The sequence below is a fragment of the Trichophyton rubrum genome (assembly GCF_000151425.1).
Source record: "Trichophyton rubrum CBS 118892 genomic scaffold supercont2.7, whole genome shotgun sequence".
Lineage (NCBI taxonomy): Eukaryota > Fungi > Ascomycota > Eurotiomycetes > Onygenales > Arthrodermataceae > Trichophyton > Trichophyton rubrum.
Genome location: NW_003456422.1, coordinates 515,658 through 541,955, shown reverse-complemented (window position 1 = coordinate 541,955; position 26,298 = coordinate 515,658). Strand labels below are relative to the sequence as shown.

The following is a 26,298-nucleotide window of genomic DNA, read 5'->3' as shown; positions in this document are numbered from 1 at the left end:
CCCTTCGCCGCAGCCTTACCACATCCCCATCCACATCACAACAACATCCGCACCCGCACCCGCACCGCATCATCAGCATCAGCATCAACACCATCAGCATCCGCACCATCAACACCCACATCATCCACCGCCCTTCACGAATGGTGGTCCTCCGCCTCCTCCACCATCCCTTCCACCGCCACACCAATACCCCTATGGGCCAATTGCGCCCCACCCATCCGGCGCAAATACACCATACCCTGGCCCGGGTCCAGGCCCGTCTACACCCGGCGCAGGCGCAGGCCCCGCTCCTGGCCCTAGCCCCATGCACTTCTCCCCGCCACCACCTCCTTCACGCACACCCCTTCCGGGCTCTCATCCACCCCGAATGTTCCCCGTCGACAGGCCCGTTCAACCAAAACCAAACCTCTCTTCTCCCTCCGCCGCACGAAGAAGTTTGGACCCCCACCAGCCGCAACCACCTCAATCTCAGAGTCAAGCTGAACCCTCGCCCACGGCAGGCCCAACTGCTACTCCATCACGACCCCGATCAGAGAGTATGGGTCGTCAAGGTTCCATGGGCAGTATGCAACCGCAATCAGCACCAACATCTGGTTCAGCAGCAAGTGCGAGTCCATCATTGAAAAACTTACTTCTTTAATTTCCCTCCTGCCCCCGGCCCCGTTTTCATTTGCTTTTCCTTTTTCCTGTTTATCATGTCTAGCTCCAGGCGTTCACGTTTATGCATTTCCTTTTACCAGCTGTTCTCATTACAACATTTATATCTTATCATATTATATCATACCATTCATCATATTTCTTTACCTTGACTTTCTTACTTGCTTGACGGAGCAAACGTCCCAGGCGGCCCTCTCATGTACCCTATTCCTCCCATTCCATTTATCTACATTACCACCTTCAACTTGCATGCGATACCACCAAAAACCGCCTTCCCCAACATTCATACCCCCTAATACCCCTACTATGTAATTCACTTATTCTGATCGACTTGCCTGCCTTGTTCCATCTCATTGCTTCTATTAACTGAGTCAGCGGTTAGAGTTATTGCCGTGATACTAATAGGCAACTTGCTAGCTCTGACTATGGCTATGGCGAAACTGGATAATGGGCTATCATGGGGTTTCTTTTGCTGAAAAGGAAAAAATATTGATAGATTTATTTGATTATATTTTACTTTTTATTATTCTACTCTTAGAGATTTGTTGATCAACTCCGAGGGAGTTCAGAGGGATTGGGAACAGATATGAAGGATTGGAGTCGCCTTTCTTGCTTTTATATTATTTTTTACATACACACACACTCTCTCTCTTACATGTCGCTAAAAAAGGGAACGTGATCTGTACCCAATAAAAGAGTATAATATATTTACTTGACAGATTCATTTGAAGGTTATTAATGCCCATGGTATGGCTACATGTGGACGTCCGCCGTTTGACTCAAAGCTAGTGCAGAAACTCCGGCTTGGCATCGCGAGCTTACTTCAACCTCCAGCTCTGGCATAGATAAACCGTGCCTGGACCAACAGCGCTATTGCTCTAACATCCCCATCCTCCGCACCCGGTAGCTATCAAAAAAGTCAGTAAGTCGCCAGAGAATCAATTTCTAGCTATCGGAGAATTTGTTAGCTAACGCACATCGAGTTATACAGCTCACCAAGCAACGGCGAAATAATTGCTGCCTGCATAACATTGCGTTACGTGCCAACATACCTACTCACCCACACCTTTATACATGCGATTACATACCAAGCCTAGCTATAAGCTATACTGAAGTTCCGAATCGCCACTGTTATAAGCGTACGAGTGTTTCCCCACAACTCGAGATACAACCCATTTCGAAGCGATGATCATATAAACCCACAGCGCAACCGATGGGCCCTACGATTGAAGGGAGTGACAATGAACCACAGGACGATGAGCTAGACTTGCGCGACCCTGGCTCTGATGTCGATGTCGGTGCTAATGCTGATATAGATGAGCAGGATAAGAGTGAGCTCGTTGGTACGGGGGAGGATGAAGATACTCCTGCGCCTGAAGGAGATGGCCAGATACACGATGACGATCTTGGTTCCATCTCAAGTAATCGTGACATGTCTGCGGCAGAAGTGGGGGCTTCAGGCTCGGTATCTGATGGGGGCGAGGGGCGGTCGCGGCAGCGTTCAAGAGAGCGGACTCATGATAGCGTAGAGGATTTGAGATCAATACCGGACGATACACCGTCTGTTCAGGTACGCATGATCACTTTACACAGAGCTAAACGCAGGAGATCAGTACTCTGATATATCTCTATAGGACTCACTCGTCTCCTCACCGGGAAGCAGCGCATCTGCGCATCGCGGGTCGTCTTCAAACCTAAGTCCCGTCCCCCACCGTCCATTCGATCGAAGATTCCAATCTAAACTCTCTGTCTCTTCGATACCGCCTAGCAATCGCTCAGTCTCTCCAGCACTTAGTCTCGCACATTCTCGAAACTCATCTCTGGCTAGTCACCTTCGTTTTGACAGTAGTACCCCCGAACTACTGGAGGAAGATCCAGAACCAGCGCCGTGGGAAGTTGTTCGGTGGACAAAATTGAAGAAAATATCTGGTCAGTTATTTTCTGAAGTTGGTAAGAGGAATTTTGGCAGACCGACCTGCACTGCTGTGTCTACGTCGATTGTGCTAGGGACAACCAAGGGTATCATCTTGGTCTTTGACTATCAGCAGAATCTAAAGTCTATTATTGGACCTGGGACAAAAGGTGAGCTTAAACTGATGATTACTTTCTCTTCCTTTCTTAGTATCAGCTAATTGATTTCTCTCTAGCTGTTTCGTCGGGTTCGATCACCGCTTTAGCCATCTCTGCTGACCACTCAACGCTGGCTGGAGGTCATGCGGATGGAACTATCTTCACCTGGGAAATTGCGCGGCCCGCACGGCCCTTTCTGCATATACCACCAATACCCAGGGACCAGCTTGACTCACGTCGAGCTGATGGCCATGTTACTGGTGTGTCCGTAATTCACATCGGATTTTTGGGGACCAGACACACTGCTCTTGTTTCCGCCGATGATAACGGAATGGCCTTCTCACACCTTGCAACTAGAGGAATGGGAGCTGTAGGACGGGTAGTAAGAACTACACGTATTTTAGGCCGGTACCCCGAGCTATCTCCGTCTTCCGTTGTCCGGAAACCTAGCTCCGTCCTCGCATTTTCTCCTCTTCCTCTAGGAAATGTCGACCAACCAACTGACTCATTAGGGCTAGTTGCGATGCTTACACCATATTTATTGGTGATTGTTTCCACCACACCCGTTGCTAGAACTCAGTATAAATCTGGACGGCCCAAAGAACTTGCTGCGCACAGTGCATTGACGGCGACATTGGCATGGTTCCCAGCTATAAAGCTTAAGGGAAAGGACTCAGAAGTATCCAAGACGAAACTCGTGTACTGCTGGTCAAACGTGCTCACAATATTGGATGTTGATGAAAACAAACAAACAGACGACAGTGACAAGGATAGGCCTGTCAGCCTCAGGTTCAAACCACGATGTAGGTGGAGGGCAGACGAAGCTATTGTTGCTGTGCAGTGGATAAGTCGTTCAGTCCTTGCTGTGATGACAATTACTCAGCAGCTCCTTATTTTGGAAGATAACTCTCTACGGGTCACCGATTCATCAGACTTGATTCATAAACACATTTATCACGTTGATCTGTTTTCAAGACAACTCCACACGCTCATCGAGCAACTCAATGATGATGACGATTACAATAATGAGCAAGACCAATCTATGCACGGTGTGATTGCTGATGCGTTCTATATGAGTTTTCGAGCATACAAAGGCCGCCTGTTCCTACTAGGATTCAACGATATCTGCGTAGGCAGTCTGTCAAATTGGGCCGATAGATTGTTAGCATTGGTCGAAAGTGGTGATTTTATCGGGGCCATCCGACTTGCTGCGTCGTTTTATACTGGACGTTCCGAGAAACTAACTGTCGGGCTTCCTGAAGAAGATGAATTACGACACCAAGTCGTACAGGAAAAATTGCTTGAAATGATGTCCGCCTCCCTCCGTTTTGCCTTTGGGAAAAATGCCGAGTCAGATATTGAGCGTCTTCAAAATTCACAGTTAAGTGACTTGGCTGATGCGTGTATATTTGCTTGCGAAGCTATGGACAACAATGAGTTCCTATTTGATGATGTCTACCCCTGGTATGAGGAATATGAAGCCTATGGGGTTTTCATGGATGCGTTGGAACCATATATTATCAAGGGCAGTGTGCGAGCCCTCCCGCCAACAGCCGTGAAATCCTTGATATCGCATTTCGTAACAACACATACTGCCAGCCGACTCGAAGAAATCATCTGCCTCCTAGAAACAGACACGATGGACATAGACCAAGTGACAAGCTTATGCAAAAAACATAATCTTTACGATGCGTTCATATACGTTTGGAACCGTGCTTTGCACGATTACATCAGTCCTCTTCAGGAATTACTCAACCTCATACGCAAGCACAAGACGGAATCAGATACCGATCAAGATCCAGAGGTAATAGCAAAAGACCATGCCAATGCATCAAGGATGTTTTCCTACCTATCTTACATTCTTACGTCTCGTGTATACCCAACTGGCGATGAACTGGAAGAGCGTGAAGCTTTATCCGCTAAAAACGAAATATATAAACTCTTGTTTTCAGGGAAGCCTGGCCGTGGTGATGAGCATGGGAATGGTTCGTCACCTTTCCAAAGCCTTCGAACGATGCTCGAATTTGATACGCCAAGTTTTATGAGCATGCTAAACGAAGCATTTGAAGATAGTTTTCTCAACGACCCAGTTGATCAGTGGAATAAAGGCGAGCATGCAAAATCAGCTGATGGTTCTTTTATAAATCGTCAATATCTACTAAGGATCCTGCTCGAAGTCATGGACTCGAATTCTTCCAATTTCGGCCCTAGTGACACTATCTACCTTGACATGTTTATTGCTCGAAATCTCCCCAAATACCCCCAGTATATACTCCTCTCCGGCTCAACCCTACAACAAGTTCTGGTTAGGCTCTGCCAGTATCCCAGTATCGAAATGCTTGACGATTGCCAACTGTCTGCAGAATATCTGTTATCGACATATCGCCCTCCTGATATACAAGCCTTGATCCACTTGTTCAAGGAGGCAAAGTTCTTCCGAATTCTGAAATCAACATATAGAACCGAGAAGAGATATTCGGATTTGCTACGAACATATATCGCAGACCCAGAAGATCAACAGCATGTGTTTGTCTGCATCCGCGATTATTTACGGCCAAGTTCTTCCCTTAATAAGAAGCAGCGTCGAGATCTCCTGACCACAATGGAAGAGATTGCAAAGGACTTAGCTTCTATAAATATATATAAAACTGCGTATACTGTTCAGTCATTGGCTCCCGAGTTACACGAGAAATTCCTCCAAGCACTACAAAACGACTCTACCAGCCAATACGAATATTTGCATACGATCATTGAAGATGAGCAGAAACCCAGAACAGACACCAAATCTGCGGATACTGTTAGCCATGAGCTTATTGAGAAATATCTCCAATTGATGTGCCAATATAACCCTTCGCACGTTGCCGATTTTATTAATTTGACTCAGGCGGGGGATCTTCAGCTTGAAGCTGTTATCCCTTACATCGAGAACAGCGGCATCGTGGACGCTGCAGTAATTCTTCTTGCAAAACAAGGGGAAGTTACCAATGCCATGGAAAGACTGAGAAGGCATCTCTCGACGTTAGAAGCCAGCCTATCTGGCCTTCTGCAGAATGCTGACGATACCCCTGACTCAGCAAATGCAGCTGAAGCTGTGACCGACCTAATTCTCTCGGTTGAGAAATATACCCAGGTCGGCACGTGGCTTTGCAAAGAACAAAGCAAGGCTGCAAGACGGGTCCACGAGGGAGGCAAATTCAATAAAAGGGGAAGCTCGGTCTTTGAACAACCTCTGACATATGATGAGAATCTGTGGCTTGTTCTTATCGAAGCTGTCGTGAAGATTGCTCAACAAATTTCTCCTCTACTAAGGCGTGGGCTGCTTGAAGATGATAGCAAGGGAGCAAGAGAAGCCTGGCAGGTGGAGGCTGACGAAGATGACGAGGACGCCAACCAGCCTGGCCATCTGTCGTCATCCTTCAAGTCACTAGTTCAGCAAGTTTTCACATCCTTACTGACTAGCACAACAAAGGCCAGACACGCGCCACATCAAAAGACGGATGTATCATTCCTTCGCATACTTCGTGCATTCCTCACTCGAGCTGCGGCGGCATCCCCGTCACTATCCGAGCTTCGAACTGTGATTGGATCCATATTCTCTGCGTATACGTACGAAGAATCCTTATTACACCTTGCTAATACGATGCTTGACAAGGACCTATTCGTCCACGTGAACGAAATCACTAAGCTTCGACAAAAGGGCTGGAGACCGCGTGGTCAGGTCTGTGAGGTATGCAGACGGCGTGTATGGGGCCCTGGTACTGGGGCATACATATGGGATGCCTGGGAAAATGAGTGGGATCAGCAACACAGACGGAGACGAAATCAACTTCCTGATAGTGACGGGGATTATGAGAAAGACATAAACGTCTCTTCAAGGAACAAAGGTAAAGGGATCGCTGTTTCCTCGGCTCCTACATCCAGCCTAACGCAGAACGGGCCCTCTTCACAGAGAGAAAAAATGGCCGCAGTGCCTGCTGATGACAGTGGAACAAGCATCAGCGGAGGTGGGCCATCTCAAGCAACTGGCGCAGCCTCTACAGGTACTACTCCTGCAGTTCCCGTAGACCTTGGTCCACTCATTGTGTTCGGGTGTAGGCATTTATATCATCAGTCCTGTCTCACTGAGGCTGTGGCTCAGCATTACGGCGGCGATAATACTCCCCCCTCGATACCCACTGAGCCAACCTTCCATCGTAATATTCACGAGCGAATTGAACCGCGGCAGTTTTCATGTTTACTGTGTAAATAGCTGCTGTTATGCATCTTTATTTTGCCATTGCCGTACTTTCCCTCCCTTCCTTGGCCAGAGAGCGATATAGAAATCACAGTATATTACTTTGAAACAGGACCTTTACTCTATGAAATGATGCTGTGTAGAACAGTGACTAAGAGGGAGAGAAGAAAATTTTCAAAGTTGATTGATACCATGGACTTTGAATCCCAGGGCGTCTAGGTATTATCAGTGAGTCACCTTGAACTTGAAAGCTGCGCCAGAGGATTGATCATCCTGAGGTTGATGCTGAGTGGAGCCGATAAAGCCTGGTCTAAGGCTGGCAATTGGGGATAATCAACCGGCGGAAATTTGGGAAATTTGGGGAGCCCGCAGGCTTCCATTCTTGATAAATTGTTCTTCCGCAAAGAGCGCGGCGCCTTGAGTGACTAGTTGGTTACCTTTCAAGAGACCGATGGATAGACCTACACAAATCGACGAGCGGTTATTGGGTCGTTGGAGCATTATTGCATCCTGCTTGTACATCGATGACACTAAAATAAAAGCCATCAATGTTCGGAAGCCTAGAATTATTTGATTTGATGCGCTGGGCTCGTTCTTCGAGGTCTGCGGCTTCAACAATACATTTTTATGACTGCTATGGCAGAAGGGTTTTATGGATCTTACAAGACATCTGGGGAGCAAAGCACCAGCGCCTTGGTGGCCACTTGGGGGCTATTACATGGAATCTCTGCTATTATTAGATATCATGCTTGATTCATGGGGAACGAGGATGCAATTGCCTCTAAGTGGGCCATCATTGGAAATTATCACTCGTTCGGTATTGAATATCTCATGTAACTGGCATTCACGGAATCTTTAGGTGTAACATAGCAGGACTGCTGCAGGTTGGGATTCACCCGCGGGCTTTGAAGTCCGAGTGAGTGTCATATCTTAACACAAAGTATCCATGATAATGTGCGTATCCTTATAGCTGGGGCCTCCTTAAACTGAAGGAAATTGCATTTTTTTTTTTTTTTTTTTTTTTTTTTTTCAGCCTGAGCGGTCATAGTTACAGTATTCTTGTAGCAAGGCACATGCTTATTATCCTCACAGCGGATATCCCCTACTTTTTGCAGTATGGGTAACTGGAGTCGACGATGATATCAGATCGAGAGTCCCCAAGTTGCCGGCGTGTGTTGATTCTATTGGTTAGGCATGCTATCCAATGAAGTGAGAGCAGCGAGGTGAGCATATTAGTCATACGTTGAATTTCAGTTGCTTATCAACAGCAGTTTCCTTACATAATACAAATACAGGATATCTGATTGGATAAGCGAGCCAGCCAATAACAGGACGTAGAAAGAGGCCTCGACGATTGTCCTCAAGAGTCGAGACGACGACGACGACGACGTCTGGCCAAAGAACCATCGAACCATCGAACTATCAACGAGCGAGCGAGGGAGAACGGGATACTCTGGCAGGTTATAAATGTCTCATCAGCCTCGGTGGAACAATACCAGGGCGCATTATCAGTGAGGAATGTGCGAAGGGCGAATCGGGAGACATTGAGACCGGCGTCTCTCCCGACAGGGGGATCCTCAGTTGATGGATGGCTCACCCCGGCCTGCTTGCTGCACTGGCGCCGAGAGGACAGCGGTTGTGCCTGGGCTGCAGCCGGCCAATCTGAGAGTACGGCCTTTGATTCGATAGCTGACGACGCAGCTTCAGGGGCCATAACCCATCGTCCTGACACACCAAGCCCCTCAGAACGGTTTCGTCCGTGGCCGCTCGACATGTCCCGCGCGGATGCGATGTGTGCGCTGGCAAGTCCTGGAGCCAATTTCCCCTTCATCTATGCTAGTCAGCCTGGTGTTTGGGCGATCTGGTTGGGTGGATGATCAGCTCTTGCCTGGCCCACAGCGGTATTATAGTTAGCGCTGAGCAAGCAGCGGCAACGTTAGTACGCGCATGGCTCCGTACTCCATATACACTAGATAACAGAGAATCTGGAGTATTGTATACTCTGTAAGTAGCGAACAACCGTCCAGGCCTCCCGAGAACCGACAAGACTGTTCTCTTCCTTGCCCTTCTTTGGCGCCCGCTCTGGACTGTGGACCATCATGCTGCAGCACCAGGCACTGGGCCTGTTCCGCCCTGCGGTTCAAGCCAGGGGATACGGCCATTTTTGACACTCAGCCCATGTGTGTTGTATACGCCGGCCCCCTCGATGGCGAATCTGAAAATAGACCACGGCCCAAGAGAAAGTTTTATTCACCTTTTCGCGTCTTGACGTATCAGAGGCCCTTTTCTTTTGAGCGTGGGAGAAATATTATAAGCTGGCTGGGCTGGCCTTCGTTGTGCTTCTTCCGCTTGCTTTCTGTCCTCTTTGCTTCTAAACTCTTACGCTCCTTGATATTCAATTTTTCCGCTTATTCTTCTTCTGTCTCTCCCTTATTATTGTGCTATTGTTTTGAATAAGAAGACCCCTCTGGCAGGATCAAGTCTTCGTTCTGAAACTATCTACATTCTTTTCTTTCAGATTCCATATATAAGAAAATTGGAGCTTCCTCTTTTAAAATATACCCTGCATTCACTCCCAAGCATTTATATATCCTGAGATTTCCACTCTCTCCCACAGAAACATCCGGACCTTTTTTTGTTTGTTTCGTATTATTCTTTTTTTTTTTCCTCCATTTTTTCCATTTCCTAAATATTCTATGATCAACATGCGTACTACCGGGTTGCTGCTACTGGGTGCGTTGGCAGAGCTGGGTTCTGCTACATACATCCTCGAGGATGACTACCAGCCAAACACCTGGTTTGACCAGTTCAGGTTCTTTTCTGTGTGTGATACCCCCTGGATAGAGTCGGTTTTGACGTACTTGTATACTAACGATATGTGATGTAGGCGAAAGATCCAACCCATGCATATGTCAACTACCTCGACCAGGCGGAGGCTCGCAGCCAGAACTTGATCGGCATCCGGAACAACGCTGTCTATCTAGGTGTCGATCACAAGAACGTTGCAACGGGGGAGGGCCGAAGCTCTGTTCGCCTCGAGACAAAGAAGGTATATAATCATGGGCTGATCGTTGCTGATATCAACCATATGCCTGGAGGAGAGTGCGGGACGTGGCCTGCCTTGTAAGTTTCACACTTACCACACACATCCTATGCACACGAACTAAGCCAAACGGTGATTATAGCTGGACTACCTCTTCTGTCTGGCCAAATGAGGGTGAGCTCGATATAATCGAAGGTGTCAACCAACAGAAACAAAATGACTACGCTCTTCACACTGCTCAGGGGTGCAGCATCCCCGAGCGGGGAGACTTCACCGGAAGTGTTGTCACACCTAACTGCGACGTTAAGGCTCTCGGTCAAGCTGAAAACCAGGGCTGTCTAGTCGAAGATACCAAGGGCTCCCGAGGATACGGACCCGATTTCAACAACGCTACAGGTGGTGTCTTTGCTACTGAATGGACCGACCAGGCCATCTCTATCTGGTTCTTTCCCCGTGGAGATGTCCCCAAAGATGTCAACAGCGAGCACCCCGACCCATCCAAATGGGGGAAGCCCTCTGCCTTTTTCGGCGGCGGAGAGTGTCCCATTGGAAAACATGTTCGCAATCAAAGAATCGTAAGTTGATGTCTATGTCTTGCTTATGGTGCAGAGCTAACAATATCACCTAGATCTTTAACACTGCATTTTGCGGAGGCTGGGCTGATGGAATGTGGCCCGGTGACCCCATCTGCTCAAAGAAAGCACCTACTTGCATGGAATACGTCCGTGAAAATCCATCCGCTTTCGAGGACGCATACTGGTCAATCAACTACATGAAGGTATACCAACAGGGAACTGCTCCAACCAAGCCTAGCCAGGCCCCTGCACCTCCATTCTCGACCTCTACCATGCCCATCATGAAGTCTACTTCAACCGTCTCTTCCATCGTCTCTGCCACTCAGCCTGCTCCTACTGCCAACAACCCTACAGGAGCGCCCATGCAGCCCTCTAGCTCCTCCGGTAACAATGGCCCTCAACCCACCGGCGAAAACGGAAACCCAGGCAACTCCTGTCCTCCACCAACTCAACCTGCCTGCCGCACTTACGTTACCACCAAGACTTACACCCTCGTAAGCACCATGATGCCATCCGGTCCACAGACTACAGGTGGCATTGTCCCTGTCCCATCCGCAGCCTTGGAAGATATCAAGGACACTGCTCAACGTCGACGACGACGGGATATGGAACGTCATGCCAGACGCGGCCACCATAACTAAGCATATGCACACCAATTGCAAGATTTTGTATTCTCTGTTCTATAAGCGCCTGAATTTTTTCCTTTTTTTTTTTTTTTTTTTTTTTTCTACCAAGATTTGTCCTCGGATTTTCTATCTTACTGTCTCTGAAGTGCAGAAATGGTATGTGTGTGTGGAGGGAAAGGAGCTGGAAATAATCAGGGTACGGTAAGCAGAAAGCAGGACTTTCTTTTATCTTCAGCAACGTTACTTAGCTATTGGTGAATATCATTCTTGAAACCCGTGTGACAATACTCGGTATACCAATAACTAGTCAACTATATGAATTATTGAAATTACCACTGGCTTGTTAATTCGGCTTCATAATTTTTCTTTGATCTAGTTACGGGCCACAAAAACTTCTTCCCCTAAACCCCCTCCCGCTCCTAACCTGAACTCCTCCACGCCTCTTTTGACTTTGATTATTGTTTCTACTGTATAGGTCTTACTTCTATTACACTCCATCTCTATAAGTATTTTTAGCAATCATATCATTAAAGGAGCTAGAGGAGAGGACTAAAGGAGAGTAGACCAGGTATGTATATATAAGTTTTGAATCAAAACATTTCTGAGAGTATGGCGCATAGATTCCGCCGTTGTATTAAACAAATTCAAGAAGCCACGGAACGCCGGATACCATCGAAAAGCTTTTATTACAATTTTTTATTAGCAGGTGAGCGTATCACCCAGTAAAGCCAAGTTCGTCCCTCCGATCATCAGTCAGCCGACCCCATTCCAGCAATAAACGGAAGAGATATATCTCCATATCCTCCTTTCTAAGCGATTCTTCAGCCCATTTCCTACCCTCCCTTGCAATAATTCTGCCTTCTCGATGATGAGGCTTCATCAGAACTTTAGTGACCTTTCCAGCTTCATCCACCGTTCTCACTCCGGCAAAATACCCCAATGTGCTCCAGAAGTCATGAAATCTAATATCCTGCGGTACAAAGTGAAGCCATGGCATTATCCTTGTGTCAAACCATTGTCGGAAAATTGCAGTTCGGAAGGGGAGACAGTTGCTCTGTAGGAAGGGTAGAAAGCGGCCGCTAAAGCCGGCACCGTCCAGGTCAAATAGAAAACGGTGTCTCCAATGCTCATCGAACTGCACTCTGTTGGTGATTCCCAGCTCACGTCTTTGAATACTGCAATCTTTTCCACCACATCGAGCTACGTCCTCGGCAATACCGATTGACACATTCGCACCGATGGATTGGGAGATTGCGGAGGGGGAAAAGGTGTAGTATGAATATATGCCCTCAGTCCGCCGTGGAAGTAGGACAGAGACAGGGTTAGTGTTATTATTGGCCAGGTGTAAAAGTCGCTGGCGAGCCATTCCTTGCCATTCCCCTGTTTCACTGAAGCCTTCTGATGTTGTTCCCCTCCAGAATATCGTGTTTTCCTTGTCTTCGTAGCATGGATCAGGATTTTCGTCCGAAGGATTATATCTCGCTTTTTCCAGGTAGTTCCACGCACTTGGGTATAATACGTCGTTAAACCCGAACACTTTGCTTTGGCTAAATACCGGGAGCAGCTTTCGAGACACCTTGAATGCGCTCGGCGCTATGAAGAATCCGTGTAAATCTGCCAAATCAGGCTGGTGGCAGATGTCGCCAGATAGTATCCAGTCTTGCAAAAATTGATCCATGGAGTGTGGTTCAGCACAAGATGTACATAGCGTATCATGCTTCCATTGATACTGTGTTCGAGCAGCTGAGCTTGGCGGACACGACTCGCTCACAATGGTATGAAACGTATCTTGTCTAGACTTCTCTGTAAAATGGGAGTGCATCAATCGGTCATTAGCGCGACTGAGGGCCCAAGATAATGATCGATCTTTGGACCAAACATGGCTCATGGGATAATCTCTAGAAGAGAGGTTTTTTTTTGCCGCGTGATTGATTTCTTGAATGGTATCCCACGGAACTGAAACACGGCATTCATCATTCAAATTAAATGCAATGTCCATATCAGGTAGGTATTGCGCAAAGGGAGTAATCATCAGGACAATTCCCTCTATCATCCATCTGTGTGTGGGTATTATACCTGGCTGGGCCTCAGCGACACCATTGCGTACCACGACAGTGGCTATGTCATTCCACTGGCTACTTGCCATAGAGTTAGTAAGATGCCTCAATGTACTTGGTGCAAGAGTACGGAATGGTAGGAGATCCTGATGTATTTGATCGAAGTTATCAATAATTATTGACGACCTGTTAGTAGCGTATTCGTACCACACGCCGAACCCCCTGTATAAAGCGTTAGTCACAAATGTATGAAGTTTCGTAGTTAAGTAATTTGGGGACCCAACGTACGGTGGAGGCAGAAAGCCATAACGCTCCGTATATTCGCTTACAGCTCCCTGGAGATCAATGCTGTACCTTGCTTCAGCAAGCCATTGAGCATGTAACTGTCTTCCCTGGATCATTAAAGCATTTATGGGGTGACTAGAAATATTTTCACCGCCTAAAGTAATGTAAATGATAGCTACAACCAAGGAAGTCAACAAGAAAAGTGTGTAGATCAATACCGATGCTAGATCGGAGAGAGGAACGAGCTGATCTAAATCCACTGGGCCACTTCGGTTGAAAGGCCTGAGGTAATCAACGAGAAATGTATGCCCGCCGTATAAAACGGCCACACTATGAAACAGTATAGCTGCTAATATCCCTGCCACAAACGAAACCGGTGGGCGATAGCCCGGAAATGGTGCGATATGCGAGTGAAGGGTATAGCCTGTAGCTAACATTGATATCACAAATAAAGGGCTAAATACCCTAGTGCTTTGAAGCTATAGACACGAATAATATCAGTATACGGTTTAATGGCGGAAAAAGTTAGGAAGCCATGAAACGAAACCGAGATACAAAACAGGAAGCGGGGATTGTGGCATACCCATTTCGACGCGGATATGATAGATATAGACACCAATAGGGACTGTAAAATTATCATACCAAAATTAGAAAATATGTCTGTGGAAAATAACGGCTCCTCCTTTGGTGTTGAGAGGAGATATGCCCCAGTCTTTCCAATTGCCCATGAAACTGTTGTTCCCTGGAGTATATATTAGCGAAGATTATAGTAAGATCCCTGTACAGCTTTCGTCAAAGTACCAGTAGAAGTAATCCCCATTTCGTTGTAAATGGCAAGCTGGGCCCACTTGACTGACGTGTAGGCATGTTAGCTAGCTTTTCTGCCATTATTACGATGACAGAGTCTATCATAGCTGCTAATATCTCTAGCCAAAGCAGAACCTGGCGCTCACTGGTAACAATAGGGCAGATGATGGATGATTTCCAACCACTTTGTACTGGCCTTATAGCCAGCCAGGCTATAACTAGCGCAGTGGATATGCAAAATTGACTGACTAGCTCCCAAGCACTGTTACCTTGCTCATAACTGCTTTTCCGTTTCGACCACTTGAATTTCCAAAATTCATATACCGAGATCATGAGTGGTAGGAGAACCTGATTAAAAATTAGTATTCGGTACAAGGTTTTGGGGTTCCATTTTAATTAACGTACAACCTCGGGCAGAGATGAACACCGTGTATGTTTGATAATGTATTCATATAGCTCGACCCGAAACCATAGAAGCGTCATTATGGGTAAAAATTTCTTCATTTGTCGTACTAGCACACGCCGATGGGCCGAACAGTCCGAGTAGGATAAGGTAGGTCTCGGTAAAGGCACTCTTTCATCTTCCAACCTAAGATTTGATTGTATTCTAGAGGTTAGGGAGCTTGTCACTAATAGTATAATGCCAGAAATGAACAAGATAATGGCGAGGGATCCTGATGATAGACCTGTGACACATCAAAGATTAATAAAGGCAGGCAAAATTGGACTCTGGCTATAGCGACTCACGGTAAGGAGGTGATGCGCTTGACCAAACGAGCAACCATAGAACAGTAATACTGAATGTCCTGGTACAAATGTAAGTTCGAGAAGGTCACCATGATAATAGTAGTGAATATTACTTACCAAGCAGCTATCTCAGGTATTTCCGTTGCGGCTCTATAAAAAGAGATAAGAAACTCCCCATCCCTTCCGTCTTCCCCAGCATTAGCATCAGCATTATCATTACCAACATGAACGGAATTTGGAGGCGCCGGTGGATAGACCAGGCAACTCATAGTTGCTGATCGATTAACAGATTAAATAATGGTCTGGTGGTAAAAGTTGACCATGGCTCTAGAAATGATGTCTTCGGGGTACCTTCATGTTTTGAAGCATTGAGGCATATCTCATTCTGCGAACAGATTCTTGTCTTTATATGTGACAAGTGACGCATTCGTAATCAAGTCTTGTGTGACGACATAATCACAACTTGGGTTTAACGATAAGATTCGGGGCGGGAGGCCCATTATTTGGACGGAGACACAACGAAATCACAACACTTCAGAAACATAAATCACTATCAAGGGCTGCTTATGCATTGTATTGACTTCATAATTATGGAGTCTGGCCATGACTGATTTCTTCCTCAGTCCTCATCCAGAAGTGGAATAGGTCTGTGTCGGTGGCGCTGTACTGCCCTGCTCCCAATACTGACCAGAGACAACAAATAGTAATTAAGAGCAGCAGCATATAAGATGATACAAAATACTAAATAAATAATTGGGATGATTTACTGACACATGGCCGTTGAAAGTCTCCGCGTTGCTCTTATGTCATTTCGATATGTCGTTCAGGGTAAGCCGCCAGAATTGACGATCTTACTTTGACGAAGTGTTAAAGGCTAAATTAAAAACAATTATTGGCTATCTAAGCGCTACCCATCGCTTAAGCAGCACGTGAATTTTGTGGCGTCTAGGTCACGTGACATCATTTAAGGGCGGTGAGAAGCGACAGAAAATCAAGGTTTTGAAAGTGTACCCTAATAAGCTTTTTTATTATTTTTTTAAAAGAATTGCTTGGGATGAAGATTCAAATCAACACTGTTTGAGCAATTCTACGGGCTGCGTCCTAGACGTTTGCATTTTGACCAGGCTTGCGTTGTTAACATGCTCTAGGATAATTTGCGCTCTTACGACCAATCTAACACGGCAGTATTCACTCCTTAACTGCTCAATTCAAGAGCTATCCTGTCGCAATGCCACGAAAGGCCCTTGACTCGCGGATTCCAGCGCTAATTCGGAACGGAATCCAGGAGAAGAAACGGAGTTTCTTCGTTGTTGTTGGAGATCGGGCCAAAGATGTCATCGTTCACCTTCATTATATCATGTCGAGCGTCGACGTTAAACAGAATAAGTCAGTACTATGGGCGTATAAAAAGGACTTGCTCGGTTTTACAACTCATCGCAAGAAGAGAGAGATGAAGATAAAGAAGGAAATAAAGCGAGGAATACGCGATCCAAATACCGATGACCCCTTTGAACTGTTTATAACCCTCAATCAGATCCGATACGTGTATTACAAGGAGACTGAAAAGATTCTCGGAAATACATATGGGATGTGTATACTGCAGGATTTCGAGGCCTTGACGCCAAATTTACTCGCACGAACAGTGGAGACAGTTGAGGGTGGTGGCATAGTCATCCTTCTTTTAAAGGGCATGAAGAGCTTGAAACAATTGTACACGCTATCCATGGACATACACTCGAGGTATCGAACAGAGGCTCATGATGATGTCGTGGCTCGTTTCAATGAACGTTTTATCTTGTCACTTGGCAGTTGCAACACATGTCTTGTGGTTGATGATGAATTAAATGTACTTCCTATTTCTGGAGGAAAAGCAGTCGCTCCGTTACCGCCCGTTGATCCTGAGGAGGAAGCCAAATCTCCTAGCAAAAAGGAGCTACAGTCTATTAAGACGGAACTAGAAGACACTCAGCCAGTCGGGGCATTGGTGAAACTGGCCAAAACTGTTGATCAGGCGAAGGCACTCCTAACATTTGTGGATGCCATCGCGGAGAAGACATTGCGCAGTACCGTCACCTTAACTGCCGCTCGTGGACGTGGAAAATCAGCAGCTCTAGGCGTGGCAATCTCCGCTGCTATTGCTCATGGATATAGTAACATTTTTATTACCTCCCCAAGCCCGGAGAATTTAAAGACCCTTTTTGAGTTCGTTTTCAAAGGCTTCGATGAATTGGGATACCTTGATCATGTTGACTACACGATCCTTCAGTCAACTAATCCAGATTTCAATAAAGCAATTGTTAGGGTCAATGTCCACAGACAGCACAGGCAGACTATACAGTATATCCAACCGCAGGATGCTTTTGCCTTGGGACAGGCCGAATTGTTGGTCATTGATGAAGCCGCAGCAATCCCTCTGCCGTTGGTACGCAAGCTGATGGGTCCTTACCTTGTCTTTATGGCTTCGACAATCAATGGTTACGAAGGTACTGGACGATCCCTTTCTCTGAAGCTGATACAGCAACTGCGAGAACAGTCAAGGGGAGGGGCCAAAGTTAATGGCGTCGACAATACCGATATCACTGACCGAGCCACCGGCAAGCCAGCAAGAAAAGAGCGAGGTTCTCATCCAGGTGGTCGAACTTTACGCGAGATAACTCTGTCAGAGCCAATCCGATATGCCCAAGGAGACTCTGTTGAAAAATGGCTTAACAAACTCTTATGCCTTGACGCGACTTTGCCAAAATCTAAATTAAATACTCAGGGATGCCCTCACCCATCCCAATGCCAATTGCTCCATGTTAACCGTGATACACTCTTTTCTTTCCATCCAGTTGCCGAAAAGTTCCTCCACCAGATGATGGCTTTGTATGTTGCCAGTCATTACAAGAATACTCCCAATGATCTTCAACTCATGAGTGATGCACCGGCCCATCAACTTTACGTCTTGGTACCACCTGTTGATGAGAATGCAACAAAGCTGCCTGAGCCACTATGTGTCATCCAGGTTGCTCTAGAGGGCCAGATAAGTAAACAAAGCGTATTGAACAGCTTAAGCCGTGGCCAGAGAGCAGGTGGTGATCTTATTCCTTGGCTTGTCAGCCAACAATTCCAGGATGAGGATTTCGCTGGACTATCTGGAGCACGAATTGTACGAATCGCCACTAATCCCGACTACATTGGGATGGGATATGGGTCTCGTGCTTTGGAGTTGCTTATCGACTTCTTCGAGGGCAAGTTTGCTAGCTTATCAGAGGACGAGAACCCAGCCTCCGAGGAAATGGTTCGTGTGACCGATGCTGAATTGGAGGAGTCCAATCTTCTGGATGACAATGTCCATGTCAGGGATATCCAGTCAATGCCTCCACTCTTTGGGAAGCTCTCTGAGCGACGTCCTGGCTCCCTTGACTACGTTGGCGTGAGTTTTGGCTTGACACAGCCTCTACATAAGTTTTGGAAGAAGTCTCAGTTCGCTCCTGTCTATCTAAGACAGACTCCGAACGACCTTACCGGAGAGCATTCTTGTGTAATGATCCGGACTCTTTCGACTGGATCCAATGATGCTTCTTGGCTTGGAGCCTTTGTGTCAGATTTCCATAAACGCTTCCAATCATTGTTGTCATATCAATTTCGTGAATTTCCATCAGTCATGTCTTTGAGCATGAGCGAGTCAGCCACTGCAGTATCGAAATCTGACCCGTCTCTTAAGCCATCTCCCGTCACGAAGGCAGACATCGACGTCGTCTTTTCTCCTTTCGACCTTAAACGACTCGATAGTTATGCGAATAACCTATTAGACTACCATGTTATCCTCGACTTAGTTCCGGCAATAGCATCACTCTACTTCTCTGGGCGCTTGACCCCGGGAGTCAATCTCTCAGGTGTCCAACAAACTATCCTTCTGGCCACCGGTTTACAGCGCAAGACCTTCGATGACGTAGAGAAGGAACTCAAGGTTGCTGCAACCCAGCTTATGGCGATGTTCATTAAGATAATGAGAAAAGTGTCCACACATTTCCGCTCCGTTCTCGAAGGAGCTGTTGCAGACACAATGCCTACAACGAACAAAGTCATAACTCAGAGGGAGACAACCGATGCTCATGATGATAAGATCACTGAAGACCGCTTTCGTCCGCTTGATGTTGACCTGCAAGATGAGTTAAAGGAGGGTGGGCGAGAGATAAATGCTGAACTACGAGAAAAGCAGAGAGCTTTAATTGATGCTCTTCCATTGAATCAGTATGTATACTATCTCGACGTGGATCATTGGACTGTTTATACTAATGATGATATAGATATGAGATCGAGCACGGAGCTGCAGGTTGGGAGGAAGCTGAAAAGCAGATTCTCACATCGTCATCCAAAGATGGCAACATTAAGACAGTCAGTGTTAAGTCTTCTGCTAAGCGGAAGGTCGGTGAGACTGCAAGGGATATCTATGAGAAGGAGATTGGTAGCAAAGAGAGGAAGAAAATCAAAAAGGGTACCGAGGGGCGAAGAAGGGATTGATTGATCAATATGTTCATTACGTAGAAATGCGTTTTTAGATAATAATTGTAAATAGCATAAAATATGGCGTTCTGTTCTGGCTCAACAAATCTATCGCAGCTGCAGGTATGCTTTATTCCTGGAATGTATACTTACGGCTATTTATTCATGGAGGGCGTACTTATCAATGTATTGGCTTTGAATTATTTAAATGATAATAATAACGCTAATTCTCTTACAATAACAGATACATCTGGCCTGCTGCTTAAGTACCAGCTACGCTTAGTAAAAACCACAGTAACTCCATAGCTGCAAGAACATCAAATCCCTCATAACTCCTCGTGTCCTTGCTGCTGAGCTTCCTTGGAATCCTGGATTTGTTCTTGTTCGGGCTCTGGCTCTGGAGCTGTCTCATGGACCTTGTCCTTAGTTTCCTCTGGAGTCTCCTCAGACTTGGCAGGTTTTTGAGCTGCATCCACGATTAACGCGCCCTCTGGGATCTTCTTCTTCTCCATTTCACCAAATTTGACGGCGTCAATCCACTTTTCCAAGTCTGCATGGCTAAATCCACCTCTCTCTTCGGGATTATAGAACTTATACCAGCCTCTTCTGCCATTGACAACGACGATCTTTAATTCACTGTCGGATGGGATGTCGAGCAGCTTTTTGAAACTGGTAATTTCCTCAGTAACTTCAGGGACAAGGTAGAACGGGAAGATATTTGCGTGACTCCTGGTGTACTTGTGCGAAATCTCACCAAGAGCGGTTATCATCTCCATCGTGGCGGGTGGTGGTGGAACAGAAGGGGATTCTGGCAATGAGACTAGGGCAAGTAAACATGTCCCTGTGGTGTCTGATAGACAAGTAGTTTTGAGATCTATCTTGGATGCGAGTGACCGTAGTGGTGGTGTCTTGCGTCCAGTTTCTTCCTTTTCAGTACTTTCTGAACTCTTGGAGTCTTCAGGCGCAGTGCTGTCCTCGGGCTTATCCTTCGAACTGTCTGTTTCAGTGAAATCAGCTGGCTTTTCTGGTGTGCTTGATGACTTGGAAGATTTATCGGCTCTCTTCGACTGCTTTGGCTTTTCAGGTGTCTGTATGGAATTCGGCTCAGCTATCTGGCTAAGGAACTCCATCATCGGCTGCTTCTTCATCTCTCCATCATATAGAATGGATTCCTTATCACCACCGGGGAGAAGAGCCAAAGCTGGGAACTTTGAGATGCCAAATAGTTCAACGGCAGACTTTTCCTTGTTCCGGATTTGACCAAATGAAATGGAGCCAAGGAAATCACAGGATAGTGCTTTCAAAGTAGGGCCAGTGGCACCTTTCTCGGAGAACAGAATTGCCTTTGCGGTATCATTGCTCAGAGAGAACCATTCGTCAATATTCTTATCGGTGAGTCTCTTGACATGGTTTGGCATATTATCAATAACAGCTTCACCAATAGCCTTTGCACTTCGAGCTCCCTGGTAGTCTTGAACCCTGGGCTTTCCAGGCTTCTTCGAAGGAACAACTAACTTAAGGGTTGGGAATCCCTTGACTCCCATCTGGCCACAGAAAGCTTTGTTCTTGTCATCGTCGCAATCAACTGCTGCAACATTTGCCAGACCGTCAAGGTTCTTAGCAGCTTTCTCATATGCTGGCTTCAGGTTCCGGCAGTGGCCGCACCACGGAGCATAGAATCTATTAATGTAAGCAACGGTATTGGAAGGACGCCAAATGTTGGGTATATATATCCTTACTCGACAATCTATATAGGATTGGTTAGCAGGTAACAAAGTTTAGTATTCCATGGCAAGCTCCACATACAGAGACATGGTTCGAACGAGCGATCAAACGATCATAGCTATTTGCATCGACCTGGAGTACGGGGGACTTTTTGGTATAGAGCCCGGAAGCAGGCACTGCCTCTATGGCTAGGGTCACGAGCAAAGCTGCCAAGCTTGACTTCAGCATCTTGAGCGACTGTGGGTTTAACAAATTGGTTTCATAGAAGTAATTTGTCTATACAGTCGAGCAGTGCAGAAGAGACAGCCTATATATCCGCTCAGCGGCCCTTCTCGATACCGAACACTGTGGCCTGACGACGAAGTTGCAATGTTGGCTTCTTTTCTTAAATCGCTCTAAAGGCCCCGGCAAGAATTCTGCTTAGTCATCTCGGCGGATACAAATAACTTAGTTACATAATCCAAAGAAATACACAGACTTTTTTTTTCTACCGAAACTCTCTTTAAGCCACAAATGTGGAACGAGTTGAGCTTCTACTTCGTTCAAGAGCCGCAGGCAAACCAGAGACAAGACGTCATCGTGCGCGAAGCTTCGTGTGCCTGGTTATCGACTTGAGAGATTGAGAGCAGTAACGCGAGATTCTTATTCTTGAAATTGGATTCTGAAAAGTCTCCAGCTTGTTCCGTCGCTTTTACCTGCTGCTCAGATAACAGGTTAGCGTCGAAAACTTCAGCTATGCCTACTATTATTAGTGTGAGCTCACCCCTTTTAGTGACGGTTAGTTAATGACTTCCCGCCATCAGTCGTCTCTCGAAAGAGTCTTTGAGCCTCCCCAACCCGCTCCTCTGACTCCTGACCAAGAAAGAGAAGCTGAACCCACGTTCAGTGGGATCGTCGAGTTCTGTGAGCCCATACAGAAACTCGAACCGTATAAAAAGGTCACGCTCGTACGGGTAACGCATGAACTATGTCGCTCGAGAGCTACATTTTGAAACACTTCTTTGCTTTTCTAGGTGCTGGGAGCGACCTGTAAGCCTTCACTGCCGGACTCGATCGATTCTCGGGATTTGACTCCTCCAGTTCGGAAGAACAGAAGAAACACGCCGTGAGAGACATGGAAAAATACGCTAGCTTCATCTTTGAGAAGATGCTGCTCCCTCGTAAGTTATCAGAATTCGCTCTAACTACATTGAAACCAGTTCTAAACAATAAGATATAATGAGAGTGGCTGGTACTACGACGCCTCGGCCGACCTCAGCAGCCCTGTCTAGTGGACTACCAGACGCTGTGGACACACGTTCAAGGCTGGATACTCTCTGACGCGACTGTCTAATTCGTGACCATTACAGATGTGTCGTTTCCCATAAATTTGACCTGGTTGAAGCAAAGGAGAGGTACAAGATAGATGGCGACGCCTGCAAAGATGACGAAGGGAACTCTTACTAAAGGAGCCGCGGAGGGGCCGCGGGAGTATTCGTTTTCGGCCCTGCAAGTCGCTCACATCATGTTGCATTCGCTGATGTCTAGGGGCCTCGACGAACAATAACTATTACGTATCTGTAACTTCTTCGGTATAACGGATCAGACTCTGATGGCAACGGTAGGGTGAGGCTAAGAAGTTGGCTGTTGCGATACTGAATTAACATGTTTGATCCGGGAACCATCTATAAGATTGAGGACGAGAAAAATCGATCGCTCGACGAATGCTCTCAGCATGACTCCCGATATTCACCACTTATCCGGCAATTTTGATCTCGTTTCCGAGTCTCTGGGCCCAGACGATCCTCCACACACCTACAGGATAGCGATGGTTGACCCAAAGTATCCACTATCCCCTAAATATCTTCCTGTCATAAGAACCCTCCATCTCTCACCAAACCACACAATTGATCCGCCATCCCAGAGGATGCTCGAGCTACACCGGTCAATTGCGACGATACTTCATCTCAGCGGTGCAAGAGACACGGAGGAGCCATGCGTACCCAGCGATGGGTCACATTATCTCGGAGAATTGCTTTCATTAAAGCTCAACGGCTGGATTGGCGAACAACGTCTTACATATTAACAGCCTGCATTTTGAAGTAGTTAGCCCTTATTCGTGTCTCATTTTCTCTGTATCCGTGCTAAGCGAGGTCGTGGGTTGTTATACTCTTTTTCCCGAAGGAGCCTTGGATTGTCCTGGTAGCGTTCTTTTCCGTGTACAAATACCGTGTACAAATACCCTTATTTGCTTTCTTTTCAAATTTTTATTACCCTGGTCGGAGCAGGTCTGTAGTATGGGTTACAAATGAATGAACGAATCTTGATTTGAATTTCCTGGTACCCTCAGTACATCGGGTAGTGTCAATGAATGGTGTACAGGAGACTACAAATCTTGCTTTGGACACCCGCCCCTTGCCCCAATCTCTAACTGGTCACCTAGATATTTCCACTTTCTTTGCCCGTCAAACAGTCAGAGAAGCCAGAGGAATCAATATAAATTACCAGGAGAAACGAGCATAGCATGGTTCTCAGGCTGCTTCCTCGCAGGAGAACCTCCTACTACAATATCCGTATCGACGGCTACCGCATCCCAAGCTCGCTCGAGTATACCACGGTAATAAACCATAACCCCTATCTACAAGAGTGTCCTCGCCGACTAATCACGTCCCAATCGGCCCTAGGCAGAGTAATAGTAGATATAGATATACTTGTAGTCGTCCGTTGATGCTGCCTCGCCGACTCACCCTCCTTCCCTGTCTCTATCTTCTAGTAGTATCTCAGTCTCCTCACTACCTACTAATATACTACAAAGGCGTCGTACCGCTCCGTGCGTATATTTCTCTTTAACTATAAACGCTATGGGAGGGATTATCTTACCCTGATCTATTTTTAGAGCCTACTATAGCAGCTATGGCGGAAAGACCGGTATATATTTAAGTTCCCAATATATGAGGTGTATCTATCTAGCCTTCTAAAGAGCTGCATGTAGTCGTCCGGGAGAGAGGGGGGGTGAGTTATAGAATTGACTACGCGACGGTATTCGGGTCAAGGGCTCTATAAAACATCTCCTGTGGAAATGGAACCTCGACTCTTGACAGGAAAGGAAAAAGGACGGACATAGTAGAAAGAAAGGAAATGATGCCGCTATTGGTCGAAGACGGCGATGACGGCACCATTGAGCTCATGGATAGAGATATAGATGGTAACAATTGATCTTACAGGAGCGAGGGGGAAACCACAGACTTTAGTGTGATGGAAGAAGGGAAACAAAAGAAACATCTCTTGTGAATACAACTATCTTTGTACAAAAATGGGTGAATGGATCTAGATCTGTATGCAGGGGAAAAAGAGCCTCGCGCATAAGATATGTATGCGGTGCTCGCATCTAAAGCCTCTCGACTGCGTACGTTTACATATCCTCGGAAGCGGTGGCACCAGTGATAATTTCAACCAATTCACCGGTAATGGCGGCTTGACGCTGTCTGTTGTAGAGAATCTGGAATCTAAAATGAGGTGTTAATTGTGGGCGATCGGACAATAGCGGCATTTGAGGAATTTAGCTTACCTCTGGATCATGTCACCTGCGTTCTTGGAAGCATTCTATAAAGGGAAAAAGTGAGTATGACCACGATGATACATCAAGTTCCGAACAGTATTCTTACCTCCATAGCATTACGACGGGCCTGGAAATGAATATGTTAGCAATTGACTAGTATACAGCTCGTGAAGTGGTGGAGCTTACAGAGATCTCGCAAGCGTGTCCCTCAGCCAAGGCCCAGTACAAGCTGTTAGCAAGAGCATACTCACGGAGGTTAGCAAGAACCTCGGAGTCAACCTCGAAAGCGACGACGTTGGCTATAAAGAAGTTAGCTGGGTCTTACCGAACAGAAGACTCAAAAAAACAAAAGTAAGAATGGGAAAATAGAGGGACTGACGGGACTGGATGATAGCCTCCTCGGAGAAAGCCTCGACGGTGGTGGGCTCATAGGCTTGAGCGTTGATGAACTTGTTGTATACGATCTTGATGCTGGCGTAGTCGGTGGGCAACTGGCAGATCTGGTCGGCAATGGCCTGGGCTTCAGCAAAGGTAGGGACGTCCTTGCCGACACCGGCGAAGCTGAGGACGAGGTTGTCCTCGTTGGATCGGGAGAGCTGTCCCTTGGACTTCTCTCCGAGCACAACAATGTCGGCGTCGGGCTTCTCCATGATCATTCGTCGGGTAGCCTTGCTGAGGCCGGAATGAATACCACCGCAGAGACCCTTGTCGGAACTGGCGACGATGTAGAGGGTCTTGAGGCCCTCGAGGGGCTTGGTCTCTGCCTGGCCGAAGACGGCCTCGGAGGTCTCACCGTACGCTCTGGACAGAGTCATGGCACGCTGGGCCTTGTTAAGACGGGTGGAGGCAACAATCTTCATCGTCTTGGTGATCTTCTCGATGTTCTTGATGGACTTCAGGCGGCCCTCGATCTCACGGAGGGTAGCAAAGTTGGCGGCATTGGCGGGAGCAACACTACACACAAAACACATCGTCAGCGGTCAATTGGCTCCCTATCGCTCGCCAGCACCTCCCTCTTCATCTTTCTCGCGCCCTCCAGCGTCCCCGTCTCCTCCCACCGCTGGCAGCCGGCGAGCTGTGTGGTTCCTTCGGGTAGTGCTCTCTCTCTGTCTCTCTTGAGGTGGCTTACCGGGCGACGGCGGCAGAGCCGGCCTTCCATGCCGGGCGGGCGGTGCGCGAGAACATCTCGAGGGGCTGGCGGTCGAGACAGACAGGTTACAGCGTGGGTGGTGACGGCGTCGATGGCTTCTGGTCTTCGTCTTTCGTCGTCGTCGTCGTTTTCGTCGTTTTTCCGTCCTTTTTCGACGTCGAAGAAAACAAGCCAGAAAGGGCTGCGAGCGGCGCTAAGCCCCTTTTGGGTCAAGCCCGGCTTGGAATAACAATTAAAAAAAAAAAAAAAAAAAAGACAAAAAAAAGAGGAAAAAAAGGACGAAATCCTGGATTTAT

The 26,298-nt window shown here is 46.8% G+C and overlaps 9 protein-coding genes across 10 annotated transcripts in view; 5 read left to right on the top strand and 4 right to left on the bottom strand.

Moving 5' to 3' along the window:
* The window catches only part of TERG_06192 (uncharacterized protein), a gene marked incomplete at its 5' end in the record, with an annotated part of 6,422 nt that extends 5,266 nt beyond the window's left edge, over positions 1–1,156 (top strand). The window contains one exon of the mRNA XM_047748566.1: positions 77–1,156. Within this exon, the coding sequence (XP_047604550.1) occupies positions 77–640 (564 nt within the window). The 3' untranslated portion in view covers positions 641–1,156. The remainder of the gene's footprint in view (positions 1–76) is intronic.
* A 307-nt stretch (positions 1,157–1,463) lies between these two features.
* On the top strand, positions 1,464–6,976 carry TERG_06191 (uncharacterized protein; the record flags this gene model as incomplete). 2 transcript variants are annotated; one of them, XM_047750117.1, is made up of 4 exons in its annotated part: positions 1,464–1,575; positions 1,649–2,227; positions 2,292–2,739; positions 2,805–6,976. In XM_047750117.1, exons 2-4 carry the CDS (start codon positions 1,871–1,873, stop codon positions 6,974–6,976), a joined length of 4,977 nt encoding a protein of 1,658 aa, XP_047606813.1. In that variant the 5' UTR covers positions 1,464–1,575; positions 1,649–1,870. The 2 variants fall into 2 exon arrangements, with proteins under 2 accessions (XP_047606813.1, XP_003233196.1); XM_003233148.2 differs by having other exon boundaries at positions 1,464–2,227.
* Positions 6,977–8,321: 1,345 nt separating this feature from the next.
* TERG_06190 (uncharacterized protein) lies at positions 8,322–9,095 on the bottom strand (the record flags this gene model as incomplete). Its single annotated transcript, XM_047748565.1, has 1 exon — positions 8,322–9,095. The coding sequence occupies exon 1, from the start codon at positions 8,790–8,792 to the stop codon at positions 8,322–8,324; it is 471 nt and encodes a 156-aa protein (XP_047604549.1). The 5' UTR covers positions 8,793–9,095.
* A 571-nt stretch (positions 9,096–9,666) lies between these two features.
* TERG_06189 (uncharacterized protein) lies at positions 9,667–11,220 on the top strand (the record flags this gene model as incomplete). Its single annotated transcript, XM_003233146.1, has 4 exons — positions 9,667–9,783; positions 9,849–10,084; positions 10,147–10,579; positions 10,633–11,220. 4 exons carry the CDS (start codon positions 9,667–9,669, stop codon positions 11,218–11,220), a joined length of 1,374 nt encoding a protein of 457 aa, XP_003233194.1.
* Positions 11,221–11,920: 700 nt separating this feature from the next.
* TERG_06188 (uncharacterized protein) lies at positions 11,921–13,984 on the bottom strand (the record flags this gene model as incomplete). Its single annotated transcript, XM_047748564.1, has 1 exon — positions 11,921–13,984. The coding sequence occupies one exon, from the start codon at positions 13,982–13,984 to the stop codon at positions 11,921–11,923; it is 2,064 nt and encodes a 687-aa protein (XP_047604548.1).
* Positions 13,985–16,329: 2,345 nt separating this feature from the next.
* On the top strand, positions 16,330–19,607 carry TERG_06187 (uncharacterized protein; the record flags this gene model as incomplete). The annotated part of the gene is made up of 2 exons (XM_003233144.1): positions 16,330–19,337; positions 19,394–19,607. 2 exons carry the CDS (start codon positions 16,330–16,332, stop codon positions 19,605–19,607), a joined length of 3,222 nt encoding a protein of 1,073 aa, XP_003233192.1.
* A 308-nt stretch (positions 19,608–19,915) lies between these two features.
* TERG_06186 (protein disulfide-isomerase domain-containing protein) lies at positions 19,916–21,542 on the bottom strand (the record flags this gene model as incomplete). The annotated part of the gene is made up of 3 exons (XM_003233143.1): positions 19,916–21,269; positions 21,329–21,336; positions 21,396–21,542. The coding sequence occupies 3 exons, from the start codon at positions 21,540–21,542 to the stop codon at positions 19,916–19,918; spliced, it is 1,509 nt and encodes a 502-aa protein (XP_003233191.1).
* Positions 21,543–23,028: 1,486 nt separating this feature from the next.
* Positions 23,029–23,379, top strand: TERG_06184 (uncharacterized protein; the record flags this gene model as incomplete). The annotated part of the gene is made up of 1 exon (XM_003233141.1): positions 23,029–23,379. One exon carries the CDS (start codon positions 23,029–23,031, stop codon positions 23,377–23,379), a length of 351 nt encoding a protein of 116 aa, XP_003233189.1.
* A 1,326-nt stretch (positions 23,380–24,705) lies between these two features.
* Positions 24,706–26,037, bottom strand: TERG_06183 (ATP synthase F1, gamma subunit; the record flags this gene model as incomplete). Its single annotated transcript, XM_003233140.2, has 6 exons — positions 24,706–24,799; positions 24,862–24,896; positions 24,959–24,979; positions 25,039–25,151; positions 25,232–25,806; positions 25,982–26,037. 6 exons carry the CDS (start codon positions 26,035–26,037, stop codon positions 24,706–24,708), a joined length of 894 nt encoding a protein of 297 aa, XP_003233188.2.
* Between the last annotated feature and the right edge of the window lie 261 nt (positions 26,038–26,298).